Source organism: Lepidochelys kempii, chromosome 1 (genome assembly GCF_965140285.1).
Source record: "Lepidochelys kempii isolate rLepKem1 chromosome 1, rLepKem1.hap1, whole genome shotgun sequence".
Lineage (NCBI taxonomy): Eukaryota > Metazoa > Chordata > Testudines > Cheloniidae > Lepidochelys > Lepidochelys kempii.
In genome coordinates, this window is record NC_136380.1 from 169,831,196 (window position 1) to 169,856,290 (window position 25,095).

The window sequence follows — 25,095 nt, forward strand, 5'->3', positions numbered from 1 at the left end:
TAGCTGCCTTTTGTGTTCACGCACTAAATGGAAAGGGGTAGCAGTCTTTCTTGCACCCTCTTCTCCTTCTCTACAGGGGCAGGCATATTTTGTTCCACTAAACTGACTGCATATCAGATCCCTGGATAAAAATGCTCATGTCTCTATTTTGTATATGTATAGAAGAAATTTTATTTACCAGTAATGAAGTATAGAATGGCCACTCATTATGTACCACAGCCTTGGGGAGAATGGGAAGAGCTAAAGACCAAATTATATGAAAACTAAGTTTGCATGAGAAAGTGTAGAGAATCACCTTGCATTATTTGCAAATGGATGGATTCTGACAGTGTGAGCTTTTAACTTTGATTGCTGTATTCAAATAACCTTTTTGAAATACCAATATGTACTGCAAGATCACCCGTTTCTAACAGACAGCAGAAAGGTACACATTTTACTTTAGGATGTCAAATAGCTTATTCATATGTAAACAAATTAGATTACATAGTAAGTATTCTTCTACTGTTGAGCATTGCAGAAAAAATCCTGACTTCAGATTTGATTTTTGTTTAACAAAAATTGCTTTGATTGTAAATATTTATTAATTTGCCATTCTTATTTCTGTTTTTTTAAAATAATTATCACTTAGTTGTGACCCAGAAAAGCACATGATATTTAACTAAAGCTTTTATGTACGTGCTCATAAAATTGTAAGGCATGTGCTTGATGATCCATTTAAACATAAATGTACACAATATACTGAACTCTTGTGGTTTATTTTGTAACCCATTTGCAAATTTAAGTTTTTTAAATACACAGAATACGTAAAGTCTGCACAATTTTATGTTAGTGTTAAAGCTTCCATTTTATTTTTCTTCATCTGCTCAATTTTCACCCAAAAAACAGTCCACCCCCATCCACTTACACCCACACATAAGCCTCCTTTCCAAACAGTTAGATGTACTTACAGTAGGGTCATCTACTTGATCAGTCAGACAAGATTAACTAAGCTATACAGTTCTTCTGACTTGCTTCAGTCTCCACTCAGCTGTGTGATTGATGCGGACAAACCTCATGCTGCTTTGTTTTCCTTAAATAAAGAAAGCACTAAGCTTCAACCTACCCATCTATACAATGTTTAGGTTTTCCTACAGGACTGGTTGACAGGAGCGGAGAGGAGAGGAGAAGAAAGGGATGGCAATTTGAGTATTTTAGTGAGAATGCTAAAAATAGAAATACCCCAGATTTCTGTGAAAGATGCTACCATTCGTTACAGTTTTGGGAAAGGAACCCTTTCACTGTATTATTTTCTTCATAAAGGGGAGAATTCCTGCCTGATGCTGATATTAACATTTTTGCTATGCTATTGGCAGACACATTAAAAACAGTTCTGCCTGAATAAACCAGACACAGCTTTTTTGTAAAATGTGCAAACCTTACACGGAAAATAAGGTCTCCTTAGATTAGTCCTGGGGGAATTCTATGCCAAAAAATTAAAAATTCTGTGTACAATATATTAAATTTCTGTAAAATTCTGCATATTTTATTAAAATAACACATTATAATCACCCCAATTTCAGTTATTTTGGTAATTTATTTCAAAGTACCCATCAACAAGTATGTCAATAATACATGCAAAAACAAAAAAGATTCTCCTAGGAGTAGAGAGTTAAAGAAGCCCCTATGGCAACCCAGTTCCAGTTGAGGGGTGCTGGATGGGGCTGCATGGGCCCCACAGAGCCCAGACACCTGCACTCCTTTCTTCCCAGAGCCCAGCTGTGGGGCACACCCCGTCCCCCCCAGAGCCCAGCCATGGGGAACCCCGTGGCCCAAACACCTGAAGCCCCAGATGCTTTACTCCCCACAGCTTCTTTACTGTCCCGCCGGGGAACATGGTGTGGTGCAGCCCTGCCCTGCCTCACCCTTAGCCAGAGCTGGATCTCCCGGGCGCACTCCTGTCCCCGGGAGAATGAGGACCAAGCCAGGCAGCCAAAGCATGCAGAGCCTCCATCCTTGCTGGGCGCGCTCCTCACTATGAGCCAGTGGCTCCTAGTGACGGCCAGCACCTCTGCAGCTCCAATTTGGCAGGAGGTGTGGAATTCTGCACAAATTCTGCATTGCGTAATGGCACAGAATTCCCCCAGGAGTCTTACATGTAGGAGTCTCTTGCTTCAGCAGTGTCTTTTGTCATATCATATGCCAAATGTTAAAAATGTTTCAGTTCTGAGGGATCTTTTCCTGACTCTCAATCCAGAGCTGCAGTGATTGACTCATTGGATTGGATATTTTTCCAGCACTTTGCAACCAGAGTTTCCAATATCTGTGTTCTCTCTACTGAATCGTTTGCATGAGCTTTTATGGCCTCAGTTCAGCAAGTATGTGCTTAGGTGCATTCGTGTTCAGCAAAATACTTAAGCACATGCTTTAATCACGTGCTTAAAGCTAAGCATGTGTTTATATACTTTGCTGAAGTGTTGTGTGTAGCCTCTGTCAGAGAGAAATAAATGGTAATTGACAGGTAAATATACATTCATGTATGATTAACAATAAATAGAAACTTTATTAAATGAGTATATAATGGAAATACAAAGGAGGAAAAAGAGACATATATGTGATTTATAGTTGGTATGTATATGAGTATGATGATACACATGCCTCTTTTGATACCGAGTCAGCTGGTATCTGTCGTCCACCATCACCACCAAATATTGCAAAACAAGTCACAACCCACAAAACACTCAGATATCTTGATCCCAGTAGTTGTGGAAATGTGCTGTGAGATACTAAAAGTAATCCTCCAAGTAAATGTTGAAAACTTGATGTAGTCCATAGTTATGGTATTGAAATTTGAAAGGGAAAGGATATAATTTATATGCTTGAAGAATAATTGTTTGGAGGCTTTCATGGATGTATGGGAATCCAGTTAATGATTTCTTGAACTAAATTGGATTATGTCAATATGAATTGCGTAATTATAAGTTTTTGTGTTGTAGTTTATAGTCACACAGCTTATTTAAATATATAAAAGCTATGTGATGATAACTTAAATCTGTTAGTAGGACCAATATTTAGTTGGGATGAATTCTTCCAGTGCCTCAGAATGGCTTTCATAGAAACTCTGACCATGTCTGAAGGTTTTTGTGTGTGCTTGCTTTTCTACAGTCCTCAATGTAGATATTACTTGCATACAACCCTCCTCCCTCCCTCCCTCCCCCAAACCTATATTAAGAGAACATTAAGGTTGCAAAGTCCAGTGCTCAAAGTTAAGAAATGCCAGAATTGAGAATTTGAGTAGCAGCCGTGTTAGTCTGTATCCGCAAAAAGAAAAGGAGTACTTGTGGCACCTTAGAGACTAACAAATTTATTAGAGCATAAGCTTTCGTGAGTACAGCTCACTTCATCGGATGCATACCGATGAAATGAACTGTAGCTCATGAAAGCTTATGCTCTAATAATTTTGTTAGTCTCTAAGGTGCCACAAGTATTCCTTTTCTTTTTGAGAATTGAGAGTGTCTGTGCAATCTTCATTTTGCCCTGTCATACATAGATATTATGATAGTGTCTGATCACATGATCACATACTATTTTTCCATGTCCTTCGTCAGATGTGTTTTCCATAATGCATAATTATAATGTCCGAGGGCTTTTTCTTGCACAGTGTGCCAAAAAAATTTCACCCATTTCCACTTCAGGTGGAATCATGAGAGGTTTTTTTTTTATTCAGGTTTTAATTTCCCTTTTCCACTGAAAAATAGTTTGGAATCCTCCTCATGTCCCTATAGTTAGTACTTTTGCTGCTGTATTCCCTGTGACGGGCAAACTCATTATTACAACAGCCCCCTATGAAGGAATGACTACATCCTTCAGGAGCAAACAACCTTTTTTTCCCCCATTGTTTCTGCCCTATGTAGTCTTTGACATTGGTGCAGCTAAAAATTATATCACCTCTTTTCTTGTGCTTTATTTTGAAATCATTATCTTACAATCAAGACAAAAAGCACTTCCACCGTTCTGTACATGAAATCCTGTATTAGAATTCATTAAAAAAATAAAATAAAAATTGGAGCCAGAATGGTAATACTTCTTGCAGAGAAAATTAACAAGTAGATGGAAGCTATGGAAATCACTTCATTACACCCAAAATCATGAATAGATTCATACCAGTATTTCATAGTTGTGCAGAAAATGAAGTGCTGATTCATAGTCATCACCAGTAAACAACTCAAACAACATATTGAAATGTTCAGTGGGGTGTGCTTAAGAACTGGAGTTTTGAAAGCTGAAGAAAAATTATTCTTTAGGAGCAATAGATGGAATTTAAGTCTGAGCCTCTTGTTCACAATTGAAAGCTATTAAGATTGTATTTCTATAGGCTTGTAGGGAGATTTATGTGTTACGCTCTCTGTTTTTAAAGCTGTGGCATGTGAATAGAAATGTGCTTTCCTCTATTAAATCTAGCCGTGAAATAAGATTTTTTTTTGTTTGTTTAACTTTGGGACTATTTAACATGTTTATTATTTGATCACCACTGAAAGAGAGTATCATTTGGAGTTTGTATGTGGGAGGGAAACAGAAAATGAACTTTTTTTTTGGTGTGAGTGTCAAGGCCAGGCTTTGGGCAGCTGGCTTGCCCTAGTCAGCTGCTAAGTTGTGATCTGAAGACGACGAGTAGGGTCAAGAGGGAGCTGGGTCAGAATGCCAGAGAGTCAGGGTTGGGCACCAAGTTGTAGGCAGCAGGAGGTAGCAGGGTTGGAGTCGAGCCAGGTCAGGATACCAGGAAGTCGGGCACCAGGTTATAGACAGCAATTGAATAGCAAAGTCGAGGACAAACTTGGGTCAGAAACCAGAGTCTGAGGTGTATCACAAGCAGGGTCTGGAGAAGAAGCAGCAGGCAGTCTACGGTGTTGCCATCTGAGGAACAGTCTGAGCTTCCTTGTTTAAATACTGGCATCAGCCAATCAGTGGACTGTGAGGGAGCGCCACTTAGGCCTTTCTGGGTGGTACTTTTTGTCAAGCCTAGCTGCACAGGGTCCTCCTGGGGGACCTCAGGCTATGCCTCAAGTGGCGATGCAAAGACATCAGCAGCCTAGAACCCCTATAGTCCCAGATTCTAGTCCTGCAAGTTCTTACATCGAGGTTCATGTATTCAGATATAGAAGTTGCAGGTTTGATCCCCACTGCCCAGGACACACCCAGGGGTGTCAGTGTTACACATCAAATAATTGATTGCTCACTTCCTTGCCCAGGGAACCCATTATGTTTACTTCTCCAATGTGTCTAAGCTTCATTGGTGTAAATTTAAAAACTCCTGTGCTTTCCAGACCTGGGATTCTTCCATGCAACAATACTTCCACCCACTTACCAGGCTGACTTTTCACTTAAATACATTTAATCTCCAACCAATACTTACAGTAAAATGGTGCTTAATTTACCATATTTGAGATCAAACAAAACAAAAATCCTAGTGCCTAATACAGCCCACACTGTATATTGGTTTTTCATTTTCAAAGAACTGTACACGCACAAACTAACTAATCTTTCCATTGCCTCTTTAAGGTAGGTAGACAAAGATATCCCTGTCTGTAAAATGGTAATAATAGTGCAGAGAGATCACCGCCTTCAAAGTACACATTACCATGATATTGTTGGTTGACCTTTACCATGCACAGAAACATGATGTCCTGAATAGCACCCTTGGCACATAAAAGAGAACAGGAGATTTCCTTCCTTGTGTGAGCATGTACCCAAGAAGATTTAGGGCCTTACCTTTTCAGTGGACAGTATAGTTTTTTGCAATGTTTGTTTCCAAGAAGTCATCTGTCCTCCTGTAATCACATTGCCAAGTTAACTCTGTACATGTAAGAGAGAGCCCAGTTAATTTTCTGTATGGAAAGGGATTTCTTATTAAGCCCATGTTGCCTTTCATGAAAAAGGTCTTATAAAAACCAATATTTAGTGATGTGACAGCACAAAGTGACAGAATTTATTTGTTGTCTGGATGAACTGCCCATAACTAGCAAAGAAAGACATAGCAGTACTGCCTGGCTGTTCTCTACAGATGTAATGGAAGGCATTCAGCTATAAAATGCATTCAACTTTTGTGATCAGCAAGTCCTGTCGTTGAAAGCACCAGAACAACAGGAGGGTATGGAGCTATGTCCAGTATGATAAACTAGGCAGTATTCCAGTTACATGAAATGACACATCTTATAATGCAACTATTTTAGGCTGATTTCCATAAAACTGTATTATGATGGCACCTGCCATCTTACCGCTGAACTGATCGCTGTGCTCTGAATTTGTCCCTAGGGAAAATTACAGCACTTTATCATTGTATAAACAAGATCTTTGCAGGAGGAATATGTTGACATTTGAAGGTTAAACATGCTACAACACTTCTCCCCTTATTTTCTTTTTCCTTCTTTCTCCCCCTCCCATTTTAGGCACAAAACCAATTCTATTTGAAGGAAGAACTTGTTTTGGGTTTTTAAATAACTGTTAGTACAAGCTTTCCCATGAAAAAGTAGTATAAAATAAAACATCTGTGTATCAGGAGCCATTTGGGGTTCAACGTAATTTTTTTTTTTAATTCTTACTCCCAGTAAATTTACAGAATGAATAATATAAATTGAAAATTATATGTCCTGGGTTCCCTGTGGTGCTGCTTTGCACTTTCCTGAGGCTCAGGGGTGATGCCAGCCTCTACCCAGTGGCGGGCTGAGGTGGGCCTTAGTCTCTCCCCCGCCACCATGGGGCCGTGCATGTGTCCTGCTTTTGCCTTTTGAAAAGATTGTCATCCTGTAGCAGCTGCATGTAATATAGAAGTTCAGATCTTTGAATCACTGTAAATACAAGCTTTCATGTGAAATAGATATTCCAAAAAAAAATGTTGGCTTTATTTTCTCTTGTAAATGTTGGTCTCATGACAAAGAAAGGAGAACTTTAACTTGTGTGATTTTTCACTTTCACTATAAGCCAAAATTTTCTGAACCATGATTTTTTTCTATGAAATTTTTCATCAAAAATTAAAATAAACCCTTCAAAGAATTTTGACAGATACTTTAATCTTCTCCCCACATCTCACATGTTTTCAACCAGCAACAGAGCGGGCTGCAATTATATATATAAAAAGTACAAAACTTTTTTAAAAAAAGTTTAACCCCCTCAACGGTAGCTATAACTCTTAGGCTGAAGCGTACATCACATTTGTGTTATCACCTGTTTATCCCTTTGGGTTAATGACAATGGAACTTTCTTACTTACTTACACTAGTTACAGACAGAAAAAGAAAAACTTTAGTTTACAATATTCATTTCAAAAAATTAGTTATGTTGTTGATGGCAAATTGGTTGTTGGGTGCTAGATCTTTTTAAGATGTCATATTTATGCTGTACATAACAATACTAACCTATGTTGTAAAAATCAGTATCTTCATACTTGGAGATCTTTTTTTCAATTCAGATCAAACATAAAATTAATCTTTCCACATGTGTTAATGAATGTGAGATTGGTATCACATTTACGTTTCAGTTTTATTTTGCTATAGAGTTAAAATGGAACGGACTTTAAATTCTTGGACTTGTTTACAGACCTCCAAGCTTATTTATAATAAATAATGGTTTAAACTTCTTAGTTGGGAGGAAAACTTCTATGATTTAGAAGTCTTTTCTAATGACTGACCTAAGGGACAAAATTATGGTATAAATCCAGTGGTACTCTGAACTCAGTGGTTCAGGAGCCAAATTAACAATCGGCATTACCCAAAAGAGCCACAGTAGTATGAATTCATTGTTTCATTTACTATTTATATATATAATTGTTTCATTTACACACACACACACACACACTCTCTCTCGCTCTCTCTCTCTCTCTCTGTCAAAATAGTAAATGAAACAATATATACATTCTCACAGCAAAATGACTGGTCAACTACAATTGGTTAATAACATAGTAAAAGCATCCTGATTGGTTAATGACTAAATCACACTGTGTTTTCATATCATGTGATGCACAGAGTAGTAGCAGACATACTAAGGAGCCCCTTGCGATTCACGAGCCTCAGTCTGAGTATCACTGGTATAAAGTAAAATTTGCTCAAGGAAAATAGGTGGACCTAGAAGATTTAAAGCTAAGGTTAATGTAAGCCAATTCAATTTTGATTAACACCGTAAAATATGCAAAAACAGAAACAAATTATCTGCTTAATCTGCTCAAGTTTTATGGTTTACTTTGCTCAAGTATTTTTTCAGTGTGCGTCTGATCTTTTTTATTTATTTATTTTTTCACTGAATTATGTGTACAGGTCTGGGCTTCTAGGTCTAGTCCTTTACTCATCGTGGAACTCCTGAGTTGACAATTCAAAAATAGTTCCTGGGTGGGTGGGTGGACGGATGTGTATATATATATATATATGTAGACACACGGCAGCAAAAATTATTTGGTAACGGTTGAGGATGAAGATTTCTGGGGACTTTCTCCTTCTTACACTAATATCTTGCATGATATAGTAGTTCCTGTAGGGTCTAACATTAAATTAGTTCTTGCTGTGCAAAATATTTAAATCTAGCCTAATTGTGATTAGATCATTGTATTTAGGTCAAAGGAAAATTGAGTCATACCAATTTATTAAGAGTTTATCTGGGCAAATTAATCTGACCTCTGCAATAATGACAGGGGGTTTTTTTGGGACGAGGGGCATGTTCTATGCGGAAGGTAGAAAAATAGATCAAGTCAAATATATGAATAGCGCATACTTTTTGTCTGTTGTCTGATCTTGCATTCTTTGCAGGAAATATTTTTTTCTTTCACTTCAGTGGTTCAGTATGTTTTTTTTAAATAGTTCTTACATATATTTTCTCTTTATAATGAAATGGAGTCTTCAAGCTACCACTTAGTGACTTATTTTATATTACAAAGAATACAAACTCCCTACCTACCAAAATGCCTACCATAGACTCTCTACCTCAGTTTCATATGTCCCCTAACCACAAGCCAGTGCTGGGGTTCTCAGTACTGATTTCAAGTCCCCCTGCAAATTAGCTTTTGCAGAAGTTTCACCTAGTTAGAGTTAATATGCAAAAGGTAGTGTTTTAAAAGAAAAGCTTTATTTTCCTGTTTTAAATTTGGGAAGATTAGAGCAAATCTAAAAAGCATGTGTGATGCATTGTCACCCCCAGGGTGCAGTCTCAGAGCTGTGGGAAACGCAGCGCCCCTCTCTGACACACAGCTGGGTTGGGGACACAGCCAGCCAGCCTCACCCAGACCCTGTTATCACCCAGTGCTCACCCAGACTGGGCTACTTGAATGCCAGCAGCAGACACCAACCAGTTTCCCAGCTCCCTAGGCACCCTTCTCCCCCCCCCCTTCTGGAGTATAAGCCCAAAATTATACTGTCTTGCACTAGACAGTAATTAAGCACATTAATATGTTCGCCCCTCCCTCAATGTGGAGAGGAATATGCACCAAACGCTTGTGTTAAACCAAGCTGAGATTTTCCCCCAACACTTTCAAAATCACACTGGATTAGATTAACACATAAACAAGTTTATTAACTACAGAAAGATAGATTTTAAGTGATTATAAATGATAGCAAACAGATCAAAGCAGATTACCTAGTAAATAAACAAAATCACAAACTAAGCCTGAGATACTAGAAAGATAGGATATGAATTAGCAAATTCTTACCCTGGCTGACGATACAAGCAGGCTTGCAGATTTTTAAGGGCCAAGCTACATTTGCTTTGCAGTTTGGGATCCCCACCCCAGTTTCCAGTCCTTTTTTTCAGAGCTTCTCTCAGGTGTTGAGTTGTGGGGGAGTGAACAACAACAGATGATGTCACTCCCTGCCTTTATAAAGCTTTAGTTTATGGTGGGAACCCTTTGTTCCAAACTCAGTTCCCAGCCCAGGTCGTGGAAAAATGCAAGTACCCAAAATGGAGTCCAGAGTCCTGGGGGGCTGTTCACGGGCCCTGGCAGCCATTATTTACAGACTGGAGGAAGTGTCCACAGGGAGACTCACCAGGTGGGGGATAAGCTTCTCCTAAGGCCTATTGTTTTCCCTAATGGCCCATGACCCTGAATGGGCCTGTGGAAGTAGATAAAGGGAATTTGGATGCAGGCCTCTGAAATAAGCAGGAGTCAGGCTAACTCTAGCTTTAATAACGCGAGATTTGTAGAAGCGGGGATAGTGCGAAGTGAGTGGAAAACAACTGTGAAAGAGGCTGTTGTGACCTTGTATTAGATAAGAATAGAGTGCAGACTATAAGAGAAATGGTAAGAAAAATAAGATATCTTGAAGGAATATGTGTAAATAATATGCAGTTTTTGCTTATTATTGTCTGTAATAAAGGTATAAATACTTGCTCAAATTGTTTATCTGGGAGAGACCTGCCTAGTGTCCTAGTGCACACCTTTTCCCTCTGTGCAATTGCTTGAGGTAATAAAGTGTATCTGATTTCCTGCACCGAACCTGAGAGTGAGAACTGTTTTTTCCTCCGACAGGCCCTTCACAACCAACTGTTTAGACTGGAAGCATCTTGCCTAGTGGGTGTCATCCAGGTGTGACAACATGTGAAATACAGATACAGAGTCAATATTCATAACTTCAGCTACAAAAATGATACATGCCTACAAATAGGATAATCATATTCAGCAAATCCTAACTTTTCCAATGAGACCTGACATGAATCATCTTGTGCAAAATGCATCATAACCATGCCATAATAATAATAATAATATAAGTAGTACCCACTGTGAAGAATGTGGGTGTGTCACCGCATGTTTCCTGTCTTCTACGTGATTTTTTTACACAGGCAAACCTTTACACGGCAGTCGAATTAAGGGTGTCACTTAAGCAAATGAACTTCATTATGCTTGCCACTCACTTACTAACTCTTAATTCCCAGTTTTTAACAGTGCTCATGTTCTGCTCTCACTGAAATCAATTAGAGTTTTGTTACTGATTTCATCTGAAACAGGAGCTGGGTCTTTGACAGGGACTTTAGAAAAATCACTCTTAAAAGGTGGCCAAGTGGCCATGCGGTGCCCTTGTCTGTCTGAATTAGGCTTGTGGAGAATTGTAAAATTGAGTATCTCAATGCAGGCATTATGTGGAAGCCTGGATTTTGTGCTTTCACAAGCTCAAGTGACATATGCATATGACGTGTCATTTTCCTTTAGTAATACGGTATCTTTTATGCAGAAATGTGCATATAAAAATGACTACTCAGTTCATAGCGCCATACACAATTAAAAGCTAATACAGTCTTTGGCTGTTACTCTTAGATAACTATTTTATTCAGTAGCGTACGCTGATTGAGGTAGTCTACAATTTAAAAGATGTGGTGTGGTGCATATAGATGGGGAGACTTGCGTGAGGTCACTGATTCCAGTGGGGCAAAATCTTAAGAGATTTGGAAAGAACCAACACTTGCTAGGGGGCAGCAGAATGTACTGCATCCTGCCTGGCTGGAGCACACACTGTTGCATGGGAAGGGAAGATGAATGAACATGCTGGTATTACGGCGATGCAGTATTTTGTTTGTTAGGGGACCCTGTCAGTTGGTTAATGGTAGCTAGTTAGCCGGCTGGAATGCTGGGTTTGATGTTCCAGAGGTTACAGTGTAATATGTACTTTCAAATGCTTGTTATAAAATCTTCATTCTTGACCCTCATTCGTTCAATTAATTCATTACCATGTCGCTTCTAATATTATCTGCTTCACCAGGCTGTGTATAATTCCATTAAACTTACTGTTTTATTCTGTGTCCGAATACTACACAAACTGTCTTTGCCAATCTATCTGTGAATTGGTTATCTTTCTTCTTTTTGTGATGGATCAAACTCATTGCCATTTGTTTCAATTGCGGAGTAGAGCATGCCCCAGGCAGACTCTCCTTTACAGTGGCTGGGTATGCTGTGGCACTGTACGTGAGAGAAGGGAGATTCTTTCTTGTAGTCCAGTGCTGGCACTCAGACAGAACGGAGAAGGAGGAAACAACCCTGGCTGAAACACAGAGAGGTGAGGAGTGTGGGGAGAAGGGATAGAGGCAGGAACTTGGGGACAAGATCGCAGGGGGAGGGGAGGTTTGGTTTAGTGCAGAGGTCGGCAAACTATGGCCTGCTTGGGGAGGCACAGCCTTCCCTGCCCAGCCCTCCATATAGTTTTGCAACCCCGATGTGGCCCTTGGGCCAAAAAGTTTGTCCACCCCTGGTTTAGTGTGATACCAGCACAAACGAATTCTGTGGCAGTGGTTGGGTTAGTAACCAATTTTCCACAGTGACATTCAACTACCTTAATAGCTAGATGCTCTTTTCTTTTCCTGCAATCTCCTGACTCATTCATCGAACAGGGCGAATGAGAGGATGCCTGTTGGCTATAGGACCCCTGCCTCACTTGTTGCTGAAGTGGGAAGAGGTGTAGGGAATGAGGTGGGGGACTTCAGAAAGAAAAACCTTCGTTCTGACGTTTCCTAATCCTGGGGTGGTTGACGTTGCAACCAGATTTGGGTTGTTTTGCAATGTATCATGTTTGAGAGGCCACACCTTGATTTGTGGTGCAGCATTTTTTCACCACTACAAGAAAATGTGATTATCACAACAGTTATGCCCTTGAGAGTCTAAACTAAATGGAAGGTTTTCAAGTAACCTTGCTCTGATGACCTGGAACATGAGGTTGGGGTAATGGACATTGTTAATAAGTGAGAGAGAGCAAGGAGGGCATTTCACTGCAGGGTCAGATATAAGATGCATTTTTTCTTTAAAGAAGGGGGGGAGGGGCTAGAAAAGCAAATGTATTTAAAGCCTGAATTAACCACTGTTAGATGCTGCAGTGCTTTAAAATGACTTTTAACTGATGCATCTGTAAAAGTGCCAGACCTTGTAAATGAAGCATATTTAAATGGTTTTGCATCTAAACAAATGCACTCTCTATTTGCGTGGTGTGTAAAATCTGAATGACATTTGCATTCTGTCTGAAAAGAGAGAACAGACGTTTTCATTATAAAATTCAGTCAAGCAGAAAAGTAGCAAAGTGAGCAGAAATTCCCATTTACAGCTATGATTGAAGCATTATTTGGAGGAAAAAAGGGCCAAGGTTTGAGAATAGCCCAGTTTTATACAGTTATGTAACAGGATATTTTATGACTAGAAAGGATTGTTGGACACTTTTTTTTGGCAGCATCCCTCGAGTACACAAGGCTTAAAGCTCACTTGTACCCATTTTAGACTAAGTGAGCTATTGGTGGCTTCATACCACTTCATTAGTTTTTGTTTATCTTTTCTGTCTTAAGTACACATTGTACACTTTCTATAGTTCATTATTTCATTGAGGCAGATGTTGCCCCTTTGATTATGCATTAAAACTTACCACATTTTTATTTTTAGGCCTTTGTCTCCAGAATTTAGTTTCAGGTGTTGGGGCTTCTCAAAAAGAGGAATGATCATTATTTATTTACAGTAGAACACTGAGCGCTAGGTCAAAATTGGGTTGTGTTGTGCTAGTCCCTCTACTAACATAAAGGCAGACATAATCCCTGCCCCAAAGAGTTTATAATCTGTTTCCTTTTACTTCCCGAGGGTGTAACTCACCTGATTTCTTGTGTGTCCCATGCACAGACCAAGCTATGCTCGTGCATCTTGTGCTATCATAGGATGCATGGAAAATGGTACTGTTTTAATGTCTGTGATTTGCAAAATTATGTTGGAGGAATCTAGTGATTAAGAACGACAGTACAATTAGAGTCAGCATTTAAGGTAAATCAATTTTATATTCAATCAAGATAAATTTGTTAATTGAAGCCTATAATTTTCTGTACTCTAACAGTGTGGACCAACCTCGCTCCTTGTGTAACTTTTTTGACTTTAGGGGAGGTACACCAAGGGTGAATTTGGTCATATGTCAATGATAAAATGTTAAACTCATTCTTCTTGGATTTTTATTTAAATATAACTTTATAAAAATGTCCTTTATCTCTTCAGACTTTTACTATAGCAGGGGCAGGGAGTATGTCTTAATCCCTTTTTATAAAGCACTGTGTAAACTTCTGTCCTTTCCTGATGCCAGGGCATTTCTCCCTACCCAGCATTGTCCTGAGTTAGTGGTTCAACAGCTCTTCTTTGTAGTGCAGCTTTTAGGAATCCAAAGTGCAGTGAACAGCATAGTATTCAACCTCAGAAGATGTAACCCATACCTTTATTTAGATGGTAGTATACTGCATACTGCTAATTCAGCCATTGATAAACAGGTGAAATGTAGCTCTAAAGTGTACCAATCTGCATCATCTTCAGTGCTTAAACTAAGAAAGCCTCTGTGGGTTAGGGATGTGATTAGTGAAAATCACACCTCTGTAATTCAGTTCTTTGCCTCTCAGTTCTAGAAGTGCCATTGTTGCCTTGCTTGATTTGGCCAATGATGAGTCTTAAGAAAAAGATAAATTGATTATCAATTACACAAATGGGAAATGACTGCCTAGGAAGAAGTTCTGCAGAAAAGGATCTGGGGGTTATAGTGAATCACAAACTAAATATGCGTCAACAATGGTATACTGTAGCAAAAAAGGTGGACACCATTCTGAGATGTATTAGCAGGAGTGTTGTAAGCAAGACACAAGAAGTAATTCTTCTGCTCTATTCAGCACTGATAAGGCCTCCACTGAAATATTGTGTCCAGTTCTGGGCACCACACTTCAAGAAGGATGTGGACAAATTGGAAAAAGCCCAGAGGAGAGTAACAGAAATGCTTTAAAGTCTAAAAAAATTAGGAAAGGTTGGAAAAAATGGGTTTGTTGTGTTTGGAGATAAGACTCGGGGGGCATGATGATAGTTTCAAGCACATAAAAGTTGTTATAAAGAGGAGAGGGTGATAAATTGTCCACTGAGGACAGGACAGAAAGTAATGAATAGGTCGGACGAACACCTGTTAGGGATGGTCAAAATAATCCTTCGTCCTGCCCAGGGCCGGCTCTAGGTTGTTGCCGTCCCAAGCAAAAAAATTGTTGGCTGCCCCCCACCCCAGCTCTGGGCTCTCACTCCTCTAACCAGTGCCCACCCCCTGCCGCCCCAGCCCTGGGCTCTTCCTCCCCCACCAGTGCTGACTCCGCCTGCTCCTCCCTCACCTCCAGCCAGTCCGGCGCTGGCAGGGTCAGGGTAAGAAGCAGGGCTCCCAGGCCGTGCCTCAGCCCAGGGTGCTGCCAGGATCTGGGAGGGCAGAGCTGGGGGATAGCCCCGGCAGGGGGCTGAGGAGCCAAGGCAGGGCAGCCCCGGAGAGTGGGACGCAGGCCCCGCACGGCAGCGCCCCGCACGGCAGCACCCCACTCTCTATGGCCCTGCTGCTGCTGCTTCTAGCCACCCTACCCCAGTCCCTGGGCGGCTCAGGTCACTTTGCCCAGCCCCAGCTGCGGCGCGGCCACCCTGCGGCACCTGCAGGCGGCTCCGTGTGCCCCGCAGGGCGGTCCCCAGCCCGAGTGTCCCCCGCTCGGAGCCTTCCCGGCCCAGCCACAAAGTGCGGGTGTGCGGCGCGAACTGCAGCGGCCTCAGGGCGCACGACGCGCTGCTGCTGCCAGGGCTGGCTCTAGGCTTTTGCCGCCTGAAGGAAAAAAAGATGGCTGGAATGTTGCCCCTGAAAATGTGTCACCCCAAGCACGTGCTTGGTTTGCTGGTGCCTAGAGCCAGCGCTGGTCCTGTCTTAATGCAGGTGACTGGACTAGATGACAATTCGAGGTCCCTTGCAGTCCTACATTTCTGTGATTCAGTTCCCTGCTCCCTTATAAGTCACTGGCCAGAGAGACTGCCTCTACCTTACTTTGGCACCATCCGATACCTTCCAGGAGCAGAGGCTGAATGTGCTGCACAGCAGCTACAAATGTTTGTGTCTTATAGGTTCCATGAGGGCATGGAGCTCTCAAACTCATTTTGAATGCAGAATAATAATACTGTATATCCCTGTGGGTTTTCTGTTATTGTGGGAATAAGTGGCAAGCATTATGGTGTGGCACACTGGGGTGATAAAATCCATTCTCCCCCAGAAATTTGCTGACTTTGGTTTTAATAACTTAAAATCACTAACATCGAATACAGGAGGAAAAAATCAGTTGGACTAGAAATATAATCAGTCATTAGCAAATGGAGGCACACTCCTTTTGCTGAAGTGTGATATTGAAAACTTTCTGTTAGTTAATTTTAAAGCAGATTTTTTTTTAATCAATAAGTAATTCTCAAGAGCCAGCACATAGTCAGTAGCCAGCACGTTTCCTTGCCTAATAATAAACATAATTACTTCACTGTGACTCATTTAACCATTATTTCAACATGTAACCACTGGACCATTTTAGTTCATTCATTTGAAATGTGAGTACTTTAATTTTCTTGGACGTTGCTAGAAGCAAGTATGGTTCAGGGAGCAGATAAACACATGCCACTTGAATCATGTAATCTTCTTTGAGTGGTGGTCCCTATTTGTATTCCACTGTGGAATTTCGAAAGCAGTGTCTGTTGGTCCGCACATGCTCCCTTGTCGTCTTTTTGCCCCTGACTGAGGATATAAAAGGTGGAATAGGTGACAACCTCTCCAGTTCCTTCTCACCATCACATAGTCTGGGCCACAACCGCTAATGTCCAGAGCTTCATCTTTATTCCTTTATCTGCACACACACTCACATATATATACATACACATGTGCACACACTCACATATATGTGTGTGTGTGTGTATATATATATATATGAAATGTATCTCTAAAGAGTTTTTAGAAAATGGTAGGATTTAGAGTTTTATATAATAGTTTTAATTTTTTTGTAGTTAGCCTCCCTGACCTGGGGAGCCCCCCTGTATGCCCCCAGACCCTGTTTCAGGTACAGTAGAATGCTTACCACTCTGGGCTTCAAAATTGGTGCCTGCGCTACTTCTCAGTCAATGACAACCATCAGTGCTGCTTGTACTGCCTTGGAGAAGCTCACATCATGGCAAGGTGCAGTATATGCCAATCGTTCCCTGAGAGGGATGGAAACTACCTCAGAAAGCATCCACTGGAAAAGGCGATGAGGTTGCAGTTGGACTTTGGAAATGATGCAACTCCTCTCCTACTTGAGGGGGGGGCATAAACTGCATCTCTACCCCGATGCAGATTTAGACTTCATCAGGGCATCCTTAAATTCAATCACAGCAAGGCCTTACCTGCCAATGAATAGGTTCCAGGCATTGAACGATCTCATAGAGTAAATCATAAGAAACCCATGAGCACTTTTCAAGATTTGTCTCTTTCCTGGCTCATATGGTTCCATGCGCTTACGTCACACCATATGTCAAGCTCCACCTTGGTTGCCTGCAAACATGGCTTCAAAGAGTGTATTCACCAAACCATCAGTCCACGAGCACCATGGTAGCTGTTTTGCCAAAGTATTATCATCTCTGGGGTGGTAGAAAAATGCTCACCGTGTATGCGTGGGGGTTCCCTTCCTTGCTACCCCATCGGATAGGACAGCTGTTACAGTCACTTCCCTGTTGGACAGGGAAACTCACATGGGCAACCATACAATGCAGGGCACCTGGACATTTCAAGAGTCCAGAATACTGTCCAGTATTTTGGAATTGCGAGCAGTTCAAAGGGTTTGCCAAAGCCTTTCTCCTTTATTCAGGATTGCAGTGCCCTCATGATGTCAGACATCTTTTAGACCATCTTTAGATGACCATCTTTTACATCAACAAACAGGGAGGAAGGAGATGCATCTCATAGTGTGCAGAAGCAGTCTGTGGAACTGGTGCACCAATAATCACCTCATTCTATCAGCAGACTACCTTCTAGAGAGCCAGAATGTGCCAACAGACATTTTGCTGTTGACCACAAAACTGATCAAAAAGGTTTCCTAGACTGTTTGTTGCCATAGCAGAAAGAGTTTGGAGTCAAGTTATATCCTCCCAAAGAATCTCTAAGTGGATCTCAGGCTGTATTTTGCTCTGCTATCAGCAAACACTAACTTGATGGTATCAACTGTCTGATCTTCCTCCCCCATCTCATGGGATAAGGGCTCATTCCACAAGTGCTCAAGCAACATCTATTGCGTTGCTTCAAGAAGTATCTCTACTTGATATCAGCAAAGCAGCTTGCATGGAGTTCCGTCCACATGTTTGCGAGGTATTAAGATTTAGTTCAGGCCTCCTCTGCTGAGGCATCCTTTGGAATGGTGGTCCTTCATTTGGCTCTGTCATCTGCATCCTTGCACCCCTCCTCCTACTTGAGTATTGCCTGTCAGTCACCTATAGTAAAATACACATAGGGACCAGCACTGAAAGAAGAAGTTAATCACCTTTGTAATTGGAAGTTCTTTGAGATATTCAGTCCCTATCTGTATTCCACTTCCTGCACTCCTTACCCTCTGCTTCAGTTCATCTTTTGGATTCCCAGCAGAGAAGGAACTGGAGAGGCAAGTGCACTGCCTCACCCTTTATCGCCTTAGTTAGAGGTACAAAAGGGTGAGGGTGCATGTGCAGACCAACAGACACTGATTTCAAAATTCTCCAGCTCTAGGCACATAGTGCAGAGGTGTACCCACATTGGAATGCAGATAGGGGTGACACACCTCAAAGAATTTCCAGATACCAAGGTAGGTAACTAGTTCTACCTACTGTCCAGACACATCCATACAATAGAGTACATCAGTTCTCTGACAGATTCCTGCTTATTTGTCCAATATCTCCACCTTTGTAATTAAAAAAAACCACAACAACCTGTAATGCCAGTATTGCTACAAAATTACAATGATTGCAGTGCAATATATCATGTTGTTCATCATGTTTCCCCCATAATTGTAAACACCAGCACTGTAGACATTTATTCCCGGGTGTGTTTTTTTCAACACTTTTTAATTGTACAGCAGGTGGATCCCTTCTGACTAATTAAAGTATAGTGCTTAAGAGAGAGGCAGGGATCACACATTAACTTGATATACAGAGCTGACAATCGGATGATCTCAGTGTCTTATGATGTTGTTTCAGAGTACCATTAACCTTCAGCTGCTGGTGAAACTGGCTTAAGCTGAAAAGGGACTAAAATGCTATTAATTTTTTTAAAGCTACACAATAACAATGCCCTGGTAGTCCTGTCATTTACTAAAATACTTTAGAATTATTTGGAATGGTGATTTGGTGTCAGATTTGTTCTGGATGTAAAGAATGTAAACGTGTTCAAATATTCTTCAGATTCATGTTTTAATGTTTGTCAGATAGCAAGGTTACAGCAAACACTAACTTAATGGTAAAGTCCATTGAAGTCTTCGGTCCTGGAGATGTTGTATTAGGAACACAGGAATTGCCACGCTGGATTAGACCAGAGTATCCCAACTCTCTGAAAGGGACTGGTACCACATTCTTCATTAGAAAGTTAAAGAATCCTTATAGTGGGAAATTACTGAGTAACCTGTCTGTCAGGGAATCTTTCTTGCTAGCTTCTATTAGTTGGAGGTTGAGTTATTCTTCACTGTTAAGTTTTAAAAAACAAAAATCATGAGTGAAATGAAAACTTCATATTGTTTTCTTCCAGTTGGTGAGTTTGTGAGTGATGCTCTTCTGGTGCCAGATAAGTGCAGGTTCCTCCACCAGGAAAGGATGGATATATGTGAAACTCACCTGCACTGGCACACTGTTGCTAAAGAGGTACAGTATATAACTTACCTTGAAATTTCTAGCCATCTTTCTTTCAGTTTGTATCACTTTCTTGGGAATGCATTTAATTGCAACAGTGTTGTTATAGAGCAAATGGTGAGGACACAGTTGCATTTGTAAATATTTATTGATGGGTGGTGAATTGGTGCTTTTAATTAGGAGAAAAACTGGAAAAGTTCTGTTAAGTTTATTTTGTTTCATAAGCAGTATTATTTTGTAACTTGATGTGTCATGTAGAGTCGACGTTTGAATTTTCATATCGTTGTTGTTTTATACCATATTCTGATTTTTTTATGCAAGTTCCAGGGTTTGTGCATTGTTTCTCCCCTAGTGGGGAAGCTTAAGGCATCGGACTCTGGCCCTGTGTTGTCAAGTAATTCAAAGGGGAAATCATGAGGATGGTACTGTTAGCATATAAAGAAACTCTTTACCTTTTTAAATTGTTGCATTCCCTTCACCAGCTTTTTCTCCCCAGCTTTTAGCTTCCCTTGTAGCACATATCAGTAGTTACATTCGTTCATAGAAAGCTGCTGTGTTATCGGGTTGACTTAACATTGCTCTTCTGTTGGAGAACTACATCTGTAATGTCACTACTCTGTGCTTGGAAAATAAGAACATCTAATTCATTTCCCATAAACTTTTGTCCCACGTGGTACATGGCAATATTAAACTGCTCTCTCTCTCTCTCTAATTCCTTTTAATCACCTGTAATGCTTGACACACTCACATGTATTATTATTATTATTATTTTTATAATTTTATTATTTATTATAATTTTGTGCTAAGTGCTTCACAGAATTAAGACATGACCCCTGCCTCAAGAATTTACAATCTAATCTCAGAGATGATGCAATTAATGAGGTCGTCATCTGACTGAAAAGAAGGGGGATGGGAAAGGAATAGGAGAGAGAGAGGATAAGGAAACTTGTGAGGACAATGTGTAAAATTGGTGCAAAGCACAGAACATATGATTTTATAACTCACTGACATTTTATTAAAGAGCCTCTGAAACTTAATTTTGTAGGTGTCGTGCATCCAAACGATAATATCTTAGTCCTTTGTAGGAATATGTCTTCTTAAAGGTAAATTGACAAGAGTTTAGAGTTTCAAATTATGATTTTGCCTGGACCCTACTGAAAGTCCGTTTGACCCTGTAATATCATCAGCTCACAATGACATAGCCTTGAGTGGATTTACCATATAGTATTTAAATGTTTTCTCCTTTTCCACATGTTCTGTGTGGCTTTGTCTTTTAAGTGTTTTGTGCAACCTCTTAAATGATGCATAATTAACAGTTTTTGAATATGGCTAGAAGGTACCCTACTGTACGAGGAATCAAACCTCAATGTATCAAGTGTTTTACGTGTTGATCTCCTCTTCAATAGCACTGTTACCATAGGCAGGGCAAACTATCACTCTGTCTCCCGTGGTTATTTGTGCACAGCAAAAGCAAGCCCTCAACGGAGTTCTAGGTAAGAGGATGTAGAATTTGTCAGGTGTATGTGAGGGGATGAAATCTTTTGGCAAGGAGAAGAGTTGAGGAGAAGGAAAAGCTTGTTGCCTAAAATAACAAGACTGTGGGATGGGGGCCCATGTTCCCACGCTGAATGAATTTATCAGTCACAATAGTTGAGAGGTCAATTAACAAGCTAACTCTAATTATCTGAGGCTATACACAGACTTTTATTATTTTCTTAACCTCTATGCCAACTTTTCCTTGTCCAGGTCACTGTGTAACCATGTTGTCGCTGTTCTCTTTATTTTTGTAGTCCTGTAGTGAAAAGAGTATGAATCTGCATGATTACGGTATGCTGCTGCCCTGTGGAATTGACAAGTTCCGTGGTGTGGAGTTTGTTTGCTGTCCATTAGCAGATGAAAGTGACAATGTTGATTCAGCTGACGCTGAGGAAGATGATTCGGATGTCTGGTGGGGAGGTGCGGATGCTGATTATGCAGATGGAAGGTAAGAGAGGTGTTTCCCCTTCCTGGTTTACTGAAAATTGTCAGAAGTTTGTTTGGAAAGACTAAAAGTTAGCAGCAGAGTTTTTGATATGAGTACACTTGATGGATCTCCACATTATTTGAAACATTTGAAGTGACCCAAAATGTCTGGGTTTTAATAGGTTTTTGATTTCTACAGAACCCTAAGGCTTATAACATTTTAATTATTTTTTTTTAAAATGCAACGGAAAATATCTTGTTGGGCTGTAAACATTCCCTTGCAGTATTTGCAACCCAACACTATATTATGAGTGCATATGACAACCAAAAATTGAAACAGACTACCTGGGACGCTTACTTTCATTGGCAAGCTGAGTGAACTGCAAAAAATGCACACCCAACCCACTTAGTGGTAAGTGAGGTGTTTTAAAACCCCCTTTTTAGTTTTACTAACATAGGTGTTAGTGGCACAGTAAGAAGACTGTCAAGCTGGCAGCGTCCCTTTTAATTATGCATTGAAAGGTATTTTCAAAAATCGATTTAAATGGCCACACATTGACAAGACATATTCTTCTTTACTAGACCTTGCCTGTGCTACAGTTGCAACTCTGTTAGGCGAGTCACTTTGCAAGACAATCATGCAGCGACCGTGTTACAGCATGGACTGGTTTTGCCTGTGTACATGGGGAAAGAACATGGCTCTACCTTGGTTTCTTTAACAATTTAGCATCATCTAAACATACAAAAGGGGTGCTGGATTAAGCTTGGGGTATGATCATACTGTAACTGGGTATGCCAGGTTGATATGGCCTTTTTCATGGTAGCCTACTAACTGCATTAGGGTTATACAGGTGTAAGTGAGAGCTGAGTACAGTTCTATTCAAATCTTAAATCTCTGGTGAATGAATTGTAAAATACAATGAAAATTACCCTCCTTTACTAAACTAAAATCCAGGGTCATTATTCTGTATTTGACCAAACATCACAGCGTGCTAGATTAAATCAGGAAGTGCAGAGTTTAGATGTTGGTAGTGTCAATTTTTAGAAAGGGGAAACCAAATCCCCATCTCAGAAATTTGCTGATGAATCCCTTTTCATTTAATTTCATCTTCTGCATTCATTTCACAGCACCTTAGAACCAGGACGAGCCTGGCAGATGGGAGGGAGTTCAGAGAAGAACAACGAAAATGATTAGGGACAGGATGGATACATTTATATGGCAAGATTAAAAATGCTAAATGTATATAGTTTGCCTTAGCAATGACTAAAATGGGAACATTAGCCTACAAGTGTTTCAGGGATATAAAGATGAAGAATGGAGATAAATGACTCTAACTAGGAACAATGGAATGACATTAGGACAACGAAAAATTAGACTGACTGTCAGGGAAATCTTTAACAAGGAGATGTATTCAATCGTGGACATGTCTTTTGGGGAAGGAGTAGAAGCCACATCATGGTGAACGCTTAACACTAGGTTGGACAATGCACTAAAAAAAGTTGTTGCAGGGAACAGGTCTTTAATAGTAAGGGGATGGATTAGATGAATGAAATTAAGGTCTTTTCTCTGATTCTTCATCACAAAAGACTAATATCAAGGCCCTGCTTTTGGCCCCATCTAGGGTGGGAGACATCTTCAGTCTTGGAATATTTGATTTTTCTTGATGAGTACATCTAACAGCCAAAGTGTAGCAATAGAGCTACTTTTGAGGAGGTTTATAGGTCAGATCCCACAGCATCGTTACGTAATTTCTGTATATTTGGTTTACGCATTGCTGATTGGGGTTCAAGTTGTTGAAAATGTGGGCTAAGAATGAAAGATGTTTGCAACCTTCAGATTAATTTTTTCCTATATAAAGATGGAGAAATTTGCAAAAATGAAATATTCTCCCTTAATATGTCTGGTCAAAGATGTCTAAAAATATGAAATAAAAATGTTCTCATAATGGTGCATGTTACAGCAATTAACAGCAATTATGAGGGATGTATATAAAGCAGTCTGAATTATCCATTTGTTTCAATTGTTCATGTTTGTCACTGGGGAAGCAAACATAATCTACTCAAAAGCAATTCAAGTTCTAAATTGAGCAGGTCAAGGATGACTTCAGAAAACTGATATCCCATTAGAGCATCAACTGGAGTTACGTTTGAATCCAATTCTGAAATTCCCAGTGAATAGTAAAACCTTTTTTAATACAGAAATACCTTCAGCAAATCTGGAAAGGCCAAGTTGCTTTTCTGAAGTAGTTGGACTTTAATTAAGATGAAGAGCTCAACAATTTCCAATTCTTATAAACTAATTCACTAGTTTCATTTGCTGGCTCTTCAATCCTCAAGCTGCATCCAGTCCCTCCTCTGCCTTGAAGCCAAAAATACACTCATGAAAATGATTGAGTCTTTTTGCATAGAAATTAGAGTATCCTTGATATCAAATTACAAAAATAGGTTTTCCCACTTTGAACATGAGTAAGTTTAAATGTTGTATGCTTGATACAATAACAAACATGAATCATACAATATATTATGCTACAGTATCTGACTACTAATATGTAACATTAGAAATTATGACCAAATTTTGGATTTTTGTATCTTCGTTTTAAGATCAATAGGGAGGGATGCCGATATTGCTTGCTCTACCACTAAACTAATGTTTATACCACTAAAGCAGTTTTCTTTGTTTGGAATATATACTTAGCTCCATGTAGTTTCACCATAAGTCAGTAACCTTACATTTAGTCTCAGAATAGCAGCCTTGTTAGTCTGTATTCGCGAAAAGAAAAGGAGTACTAGTGGCACCTTAGAGACTAAATAAATTGGTTAGTCTCTAAGGTGCAACTAATACTCCTTTTCTTCTTACATTTAGTGTTCCTTTCATCATGAAGCCTTCCAAAAAGCTTAAAATCTCTTCCTGTAGTGTGTATTATTTGATACTGTATAAAAAGTACAGAAGGTGCTGATAACTCTTGCATTAATGAAGCTTCTGTTTCTATCCCTCTTTTTTCAATAGCTTTTAATTTGATAAAACAAAATCTTCTTGGACACACCCCAAAGGAGACTTTTTTTGTGGGGGAGATGGTAAAGCTTTAGCAAAATCAGTTGAGTGATGTGTTGTTTTCCCCATAACTGGTGATGAAAAAACAACTGAAGTAGGAACCTTCAGACGTGGCTTTTGTAGCTTTTTCAGCAACCAGATTAAGAGGAAAGACAAGTTCAGTTTTGGAGACAGCAAATTTTAGACAGCAGAGCAGGGGTGTGCAAGCTTTTTGGCCCGAGGGCCACATAGGGGTTGTAAAACTGTACGGAGGGCCGGGTAGGGAAGGCTGTGCCTCCCCAAACAGCCTGGCCTCTGCCCCCTATCTGCCCCCTCCCGCTTCCCACCCCCTGACTGCTCTCTTCAGAACCCCCAAACCATCCAACCCCCCCTGCTCCTTGTCCCCTGACCACCCCCCTCCCGGGACCCCCGCCCCTAACTGCCCCCTGGGATCCTACCCCCTTATCCAACCCCCTCCCTGTTCCCTGACT

At 40.2% G+C, this 25,095-nt stretch overlaps 1 protein-coding gene across 4 annotated transcripts in view; it reads left to right on the top strand.

The window, feature by feature from the left end:
* The window catches only part of APP (amyloid beta precursor protein), a 295,526-nt gene that overhangs the window by 125,529 nt on the left and 144,902 nt on the right, over positions 1–25,095 (top strand). For all 4 annotated transcript variants that reach the window (XM_073363102.2, XM_073363091.2, XM_073363122.2 and 1 more), the window contains exons 4-5: positions 19,511–19,623; positions 21,402–21,595. In XM_073363102.2, the coding sequence (XP_073219203.1) occupies positions 19,511–19,623; positions 21,402–21,595 (307 nt within the window). The remainder of the gene's footprint in view (positions 1–19,510; positions 19,624–21,401; positions 21,596–25,095) is intronic.